The 8,273-nt window shown below is 40.1% G+C and overlaps 1 protein-coding gene across 5 annotated transcripts; it reads left to right on the top strand.

The window, feature by feature from the left end:
- The first annotated feature begins 483 nt into the window (after positions 1 to 483).
- LOC310857068 (NAD(P)H-hydrate epimerase-like) lies at positions 484 to 7,270 on the top strand. Of its 5 annotated transcripts, none has more exons than XM_083762681.1 (7): positions 484 to 566; positions 2,456 to 2,636; positions 2,806 to 2,914; positions 3,844 to 3,927; positions 4,598 to 4,708; positions 5,622 to 5,769; positions 6,592 to 7,270. In XM_083762681.1, the coding sequence occupies exons 2-7, from the start codon at positions 2,470 to 2,472 to the stop codon at positions 6,789 to 6,791; spliced, it is 819 nt and encodes a 272-aa protein (XP_083618807.1). In that variant the 5' UTR covers positions 484 to 566; positions 2,456 to 2,469; the 3' UTR covers positions 6,792 to 7,270. The 5 variants fall into 5 exon arrangements, with proteins under 5 accessions (XP_083618807.1, XP_083618804.1, XP_083618808.1 ...); XM_083762678.1 differs by having other exon boundaries at positions 3,844 to 3,954; XM_083762679.1 differs by having other exon boundaries at positions 493 to 582; positions 3,844 to 3,954.
- Positions 7,271 to 8,273: the final 1,003 nt, after the last annotated feature.

Here is an 8,273-nt window from a genome sequence, read left to right as displayed (position 1 = left end):
AGATTTATTGGCCCTCAAATAAACTACCACCTTGACCATAGGTTTCCTTGACAGAAGCGATGCCATAACCTTGATGGATATAGGATCATCATTCCTTGTTCTCTGGGTAGTTGTTAACCATCTAGATTCTAGACTATCAAGCACCAAACAATTTTGTCCATATTGTTTTTGTATTTTATGTTATGGTTCGATGTAGGTATGTGTGTATCTGTGCCCGTTAATTGTTCCGCAACGTGTCTGAGCCTGTGTCTTTCTGTTTTGTCTTTGTCATAAAATGTAAAAATAAATAAAAATACAGAATACATGGGTAGGCCTACTAAACAAATGCCTGCGGACGGTCCCCCGGGCCGTAGGCCTACTGATTCAGCGCTTTGGTCCATCATCCAGCCCCTCAGTGGAGCGACCTGGGAGTGGGTGAACCTTTAATTTGAAATATGAATGTACTTTTAATTTGTAGTCACGGTTTCCCAAACCAGGAAGTATACTGACATAAATAAACAGTTCAAGGCAAGCAAGAATTTGCTACGCCGTAAACGGTTGCAACACGACATTTTATGTTTTACGGGGTAAGGTGCATTTAAAGTAAGAGTTTACAAAGATACTAACGTTAAAAGGGACAGTGTTGCAGATAATTGTTTTCAAATTAAAATGCATGTAGGCTACAGTTCCATGGCATTGTATGTCTTGAACGTCAGCTGTCTTGACCTGTATTTATAGCCTTGTATCAACTATCAAGACGATCATAGATTTATCTTATGACTTTACCGAACAAAACAACAGCGTATGCACATGCCAAATTCGATAAAACTACAGTACAACAACAACAACAACAACAAATATATGCTAGTCTTGATCTAGCTCTGGTCCATAAGCCTTAAAGGACCACTTCACCACTTTTCAACCTGTCTTCATATAATAGGTCCTCACTAATAATCATGATAAAATGCCACAATTCTTGTTCTACTCAGTCTGTGGCCAAGCCCTGAGCCCTGGACCCTCATTGACTTTAATGACGTCAGCTGTAAGTGCTTGAGGGTGAGAGGCTGCAAGGGCTCCAAATTGTTGTGAAAGAAATGGGACAGCACTTTGAAGATGAGTCCGCCATTCATGACACTTTGCATCACTTTATAAAAACTGTCCTTATTCAAAGCCAGTGCCTACCTCCTACATGCTTGGCCTATTTATACATGTCTATCATGTCTATTTTAGTATTTAAGCTGATCGTTTTATTATTGGTTTCATAAATACACTTTCCTGTGTGATATGGGTTGTAATATTCATATATAATAATATTCATTATACATTTAATTTCCATATTCTTTTACTTTGCTCATTAGTCATTTCTCATCATGTTTCCCTTATTATTATTATTGTTATTAAATATATAGCCTATATCCTTCCATTCCGTCTCCTTTTGAGAACAGTGAGAAAGCACTATTGTGTTTGTTGACATTCTAACCGCGATACATAACTAATTTGCATACTTAAATGATTGACGTTCGGAGGATCCCCCTCATTCCCCTGGTAACGCTATGAACTGTGGGTAATTTCTTTGCTAAAGTCAGCCAAAGTCAGCATCGATGCTGACTTTGGCAAAGGGCACATAAAGGGGCAGGGCTGAGCCCTCACTGACTTATCGATTTCAAATGGGACATCCCTCAAGCCCTCGCAGACTTCCCATGAACGCGCAGCTAAGTCAGTGAGGGCTCATTAAATCAGCAAGGGAGTGGATTGGGATTGGGCCACAGCTCATAGCAGGGCTGTGGGCAGTTCAGACACCCGTCCACCAGTGACATCATCGATGGGGAATCCAAGCTAATACAGCGTTTCCAGTCCCAGACCTGAGCCGACAGCCCCGGCCGTTTTCTCTGTCGGCCAGCTTCTTTTCCGGGTTTTTAGACAGCTGGTGGATGGAAAAGAAGCTCCACCCATGCGGCTGAATGCCGAGACGGCCAGATTCCCAAAAACGCTTGCCCCCACGGCAGTCAGATGTGTGGGTGGAGCTTAATTTCCACCAGCTGTATTAAAAACCCAGAAAAGACGCTGGCCGGCTAGAGACAGCGTTTCCAGACCTGAGCCGACAGCCCCGGCCAGCGTGTTGGACAGGTTTCTGATCTGCCCACAGCCCTCCTATGAGACACAGACTGTCGCAGGTTTTCTGAGGGTGTGGCCAATCCAACTTTTTCGGATCTGTAGGTCAATGGGATCCTGGTTTGTTGTTTTCCACAGGTCCACATTGCTAACTTTGTCCCTCCACCAGACGTGTAGAATTCTCCTGAGGCATGTGTTGGTGAATGTTTGCAGCCAGTGTGTTGTGAGTTTTGTTGTTCTTGCAGCTGTAGGGGAAGCTTTAATTATCCTCAATCAACATTCCTAATGTACATAACTATCGATCTCTGCTCTAATGATTGGCTATGCTGGTCTCACTGGTCTGGTCGTGGTCCTTTCCCTGCAGGTGCATCCAGCTGGATGTTGAGTCTGCGGGCTCTGTTTGGGATTGGGTTCCTGGTGACGTCACGGGCACCCACAGTCCTTGCCCAGCTGGGGACATGTCCACTGGCCACCTCAACAAATAACCTGAAGACGTGTTTTAGTCGACAAGCATCTAATATGGCCCAGTCGATCAAATACCTTGGGTAAAGAAATGTTTACTGTGGATGGGTGGTGTGAGAGAGTGTTTATGGGAATTAATGCAGTAAGAGCTATATGGCCTGTTTGCATGCCTATGCCCTGGGTGACTGTATGCATATTGTGTACTGTGTAGGCCAGATATAATGAACATTGTTCTCGAATCTTGAATGGTAGGCAGGAGGAGGCCCAGCACATTGATGAGGAGCTCTTCAGTGAGTATGGCTTCAGTGTCGATCAGCTGATGGAACTGGCTGGCCTCAGCTGTGCCACAGCAGTTACAAGGGTGAGATTCTGTTGGTTTCTAAGAAAACAGCTACCTGTCACAGGATCAAACCTGTGACTTGTCAGTTACAGGGCACTGTTCTGAGCACCATAGTCCACCCTGCTGCACATCACTTTGAATAGCTATTTCCTCAGGATTTCCTTTGTGCACTAGTAAACAAAACTCTAGCTGGAGCCCTCATTCAATGCAATTTTGATTATGCTTGCAATGTCACTAAAAACTAAGCCTCAGAACTCCCAAAACAAACTGATATACTTGGTCTAAAGCCCATGATCCACCTAATTCCAACACACTTTGCTAGTTTCATGTCTCATCGTAGAAGACAGGGTTAAGCAAATGTCAATGGGATTGGATGAATTTAATACATTTATTGTGTTACGTATGTTTGCTACTTTGCTTAAATGTTTCACTGTACCTCCATGCAGATACATGACTAAGTTATAGATAAGACAAAATAACTTAATAATAACTGATGGTAGTAGTGAGGATTGAGTTTAGTATGTTCTCTATTCTTGAAATAATGAACTCTCAGATAATGTATTGATACGTGCTGCGGCTGCTGCCCAATGTGCCCATCATGCTTTAAGGTATCATTTTTGAGCCCCTCCTATACACAGGTTTAATGTTTGTCTTTAGTTCAATGTTTGTCTTGTAAACGCCATTAACAATGAACAGAAAATGTACACCATAATGTGCCTCATTACGCCATATTGTCTCTTTATTGTTAATGGCGTTTGATGTTTGTGTTGGCACCGTTTGTTTTACATCACCATATCAACATGAGTTAGACTTTAATATATTAGCGCCCCTCACTTCACACATTGGTGTGATTTTTTTATTTATACTTAATTTATAGTACGAGTATAAACAAACCAGTACCTGTCTGTGTAAGGGTTGCGTTGCAATCATTTGATGTCTCTGCATTTCAGGGTTACCCACTCAGTTCTCTGGTCAAAGCCAAGCCTTCACTGCTGGTGATCTGTGGGCCTGGTAACAATGGAGGTGATGGTCTGGTTTGTGCAAGGCATCTTAAACTTTTTGTGAGTGTCTCTACTGCTGGTTGGTTTCACTTTCAGACTTCTCTTTAACACATCTCAGCACCTGCCTTGTCTGTATCAAAATAGGTGCTTTCTCCTTACATCAACTTTCCCATAGTTCAGCTTTTTCTCCAACTTGTCCTGCCGCATATTGAAGCCACCTCTCTGAAGCTTCAAGTAGATAAAGCAAACACAAAATTATCATGTGTAAGTAAATTGTAGACCACTACATTTCTATTTTTGCAACTTGCACCCGCACACTGTATATTTGCTCAGTACAAGAGTATTTTTCTTTTTAATGCAACGTTTTGGTCCCCTGCCTGAAGAAGGTCCGGAGGGACCGAAACGTTGCATTGAAAAGAAAAATACTCTTGTACTGAGCAAATATAGTGTGCGGGTGCATTCTATTTCTTTCATTGATGTCCACTGGCCTACGCACCTGTGCAGACGCCTGACTTCTTCTAGGTGTGCGAAGGTTTTTTCCTACAGTAAATTTGCAACTTAAAATAACATTTGAAATGGTAATTGTTGAGATGGAATGTTTTGTATGGAAATGTAATGGACTAAATTAGGTTTTACATGGTCAGTGACATGAATAAGCTGCAGTGTTGTTTTTATCTTTACTATTCCTATGTGTTGTTCACAGGGCTATGAGCCTACCATACTGTACCCAAAAAGGCCAAACAAGCCACTTTTCCATGGCTTGACCACACAGTGTGAGAAAATGGAGATCCCCTTCCTCTCTGAAATGCCAGAGGTATTTTGCTTACTGCGTAATTATTTAACACGTTTTATTTTCTTCAAAGAAGCGCATACATTTTAATCTGTTAATCTATGTCAGTGGTTTTCAACCCTTTTCATATCAAGTCCCATTATTTATTCTGCATTTGAGTCACGGACCACCATTTGATGACTTTTAGCCTTGCAGACCCAAAACTAAAGAATATGTACACACATGTACTCTATGCTGTATTGATGTTGGTACCATGATGAGAGATAACAGGCAAACTATCAAAATAACAATTCTTCTACATTCTCTAATTGTGTAGATTTCTTGTAAATTAAGTAATGCAGGTGTTTAACAATCATTTAACTCTTAAGTGTACGCGTCCATTTGGTTTCATTTTACACTCAAGAGTTAAAGATCTATAAGGGTTCATTTGGTTACCAACTCTCCATCATTTAGCTGGGGACCACCTATAGAATCCCTTCAAGGACCACAGGTGGTACCCGGACCACTCGTTAAAAACCACTGATCTATGTTATTTGGTTTGTTTGGACAAAAAAGAAAAACAGCAAACTGTATCCAAGGGCCTTTAGATCCGTAGCCTTTAGCTACCCTCAAGTTTAGTCACAGTTCACACTGATTACTTTAAGAACAAATGGGAAGCTTTTAGACACCGCCTTTTAAAATTTGATCCTATGAGACATAATCCAAAGGTGACAACATACCAGCCACCTTTAGAAAGAACTGATCAGAGTGTCTTTTCTTTAATATTTTATATATTTCCATGACATGGACAGCTTTTTATGTGTGCACCCAAATTTGTGCCCGAGTGAGAATGAGTTTGACTTTTTCTTGTATTTTCGCTGTGCTACCTCCCTCAGCTTCATAACGAACAAGAGAGTGCACTGCCTACTGTTACTAAAATAAGGAAATGTCTCCTTAGGCCAAATTGATTGATGAGGCCTACAACTTGGTGATAGATGCCATATTTGGCTTCAGCTTCAGTGGGGCTGTGAGAGAGCCATTTGGTTCCATCCTTGATGTACTGAAGAAGACCACCGTGCCTGTAGCTAGCATTGACATCCCCTCAGGTGGGTTCCTGGATGCACATCATATACACAAAATAAATTAGAGTTGGTTCTATTTGTGTTTCTAGTGTGTACCATATACCATACATATAGTGTGTACCATATGGCATACAGCTCATGAAAATCAAAATATAGTGTAGTCCGGTCAGGGCTGATCAGAACCATGGGTGTACCATTTGAGTGTATCTACCAAGTTGGTACAAAGAAAAACACCCTCATGTCTGATGAAAACATGGCAAATTGGTGCAGATTGTGACGAAACATTGTTAAATACCAGCAAGAAGTTATTATGTAATGGTATTTTTCTTCTTAATGGTGGTATTTTATGTTTATCACTCCCTGATATCTAGTATTTCAATGTTTGGGAGAATCTTTGGTGCCTTTGATTATTTCCTTTTATAGTTATCAGGCTTTAAGTTTGAAGGTGTATCACATTTCTCTTCAGAATTAGTAGTAGCTGCTGGGTTCATAAATATAATGTATTATATAAGTTTTCTTTAAATGTATGAAGTCACTATAAATGGAAATACCAAAATAAGTTTTTTATTTCTTTTTTACATAAACATATCACAGCTGTTGGTCCTCACACAAATAGCATCATCATTGTTTAATTTACTTAACTTTAGTTACTTAATCACAGCAGCAGGTGGGGCATACACTGCGATAAATCCAGCCTTGAGCTTCTTGTTTAATTTATTTCCATTACATAATATATGTGTGTGTATACGTCATATACGTGTGTGTGTGTGTGTGTGTGACTGTGTGTTTTCTTTATTTTACTACTTCCATCTCCTTTACACGGTTCTATATATTGCATTCCTAAAGGTTGGGACGTGGAGCAGGGCAGCAAAGATGGACTACAACCTGACATGCTCATCTCTCTCACTGCACCAAAGAAATCAGCCACCCTGTTCAGAGGACGGTATCACTTCCTGGGAGGGAGGTTTGTGCCTCCTGGCTTGGAGAAGAAGTACCACCTTAACCTTCCTCAGTACCCAGGCACTGACTGTGTTCTACAGCTATAGTAGGATGGTAATAACGATAAAGTACGATATTAGATAATGTGCTTTGACCCTGGTACTCAATATTAGTCTCTTTCAATGTTTACAAAGCTTACCAGAACTTCAACTTAATAGAATTCATCATGACAGGTTTTGTGTGGATCCAGGAAGTGTGCTGCCATTAAATGTATTTTTCGGCTGCTGTACATTGACTGTGTTGTCAATGTGAGCTCTTAGGCCCAAACTGCACCAATGGTTCGCCATGCAAATCCTTAGTTGCATGAAACCATTATCCCCAATCCCTATGGCAGTTGCAAGAGCCAAATTCCAATACCCAGAATATCGGCTACTCGCTCACTCTCACTCAGTCACTCCAGCAAGGTGGTGTTATGGTGGAATTGGTGACCTGCTGAAATATGTGACAACCGTGTAGACAATCACATAATGTAAATGTGTCCTAATGTCAATTGTTGCAGTTTGTTCATTAGCAGAGTTCAACCTAACTGTATTTAGGCCATGTATTTAAAGACTTCCATGTAATAGTTGTGTGAACAAGATGGTCACATATTTGGCAGGTCACCAATTTCACCGTCATTTGCCATGCTGGAGTGAGCGAGTGTGAGTGAGCGAGTGGCCGAGAGTTGCATTGGTGTGACATGTCCTTTAAACTGTTTGTTGCATTGGTGCGGTTTGGGCCTTATGGATCCTCAGGTTTTTCTTATGAGAATAAATCACTCCTTTACAGAAGGCTTTTTTTCACTATACATTATTTGACTGGTGTAACAGTTAACTGATGGATTTAATAAATTATGAAAAATATAAATTTTTAAATACAATAGCAGATATACAAGCTCACAGCATGTTGCATCATAGATAGTGTTATGAGCTTGCAAATCTGCTATTTGGCTATTACATCAGTATTAGAATTCCCTGTCTATTGGTTCATAAAATAAAATCACACTTCTTGATTATTTGATTCATTGACAATGTAAAGAATAGAAGTATTGCTGACAGGATAAGCGACAGTTGCAGCCCAAAATGCTTAGCTGAGGATTACAGTATGTCTAGCTAGGACAGTTAACATGCTGCATATGAGATTTATTTCCCCCCTCTGCACTCTGAAAATAAGAAAAAATAATTTACATCAAAACATCACTTGTATATTATTTTATGTTTTTATTGGTACATATTAAGATTTCATTGAATGTATAGCTAGCAAGACTAATTAAACTGGAAAGACAGTCTTATCATAGTCTATCACATTTTGTGTTAACCTTACATAACGTGTTTGTGCATTGTATTATTCACACGTACAGTAAGATGGTGATGATGGATTAGTAAAAATCTTTCCTTTACATTCAATACCAATGAGTCAAGATGACTCCCGCAGCTCTACTAATTTTATATAAACAATACTATAGACAATTGAAATACTGGACCGGTATATTTCTTTTAAACATCAGATTTATCGATGCATAATGATTTATAATATACAGAAAGTGCAAT

Source organism: Protomyctophum parallelum (genome assembly GCF_964188405.1).
Source record: "Protomyctophum parallelum genome assembly, chromosome: 1".
Classification (NCBI taxonomy): Eukaryota; Metazoa; Chordata; class Actinopteri; order Myctophiformes; family Myctophidae; genus Protomyctophum; species Protomyctophum parallelum.
This window is presented reverse-complemented; position numbering and strand designations above follow the sequence as displayed.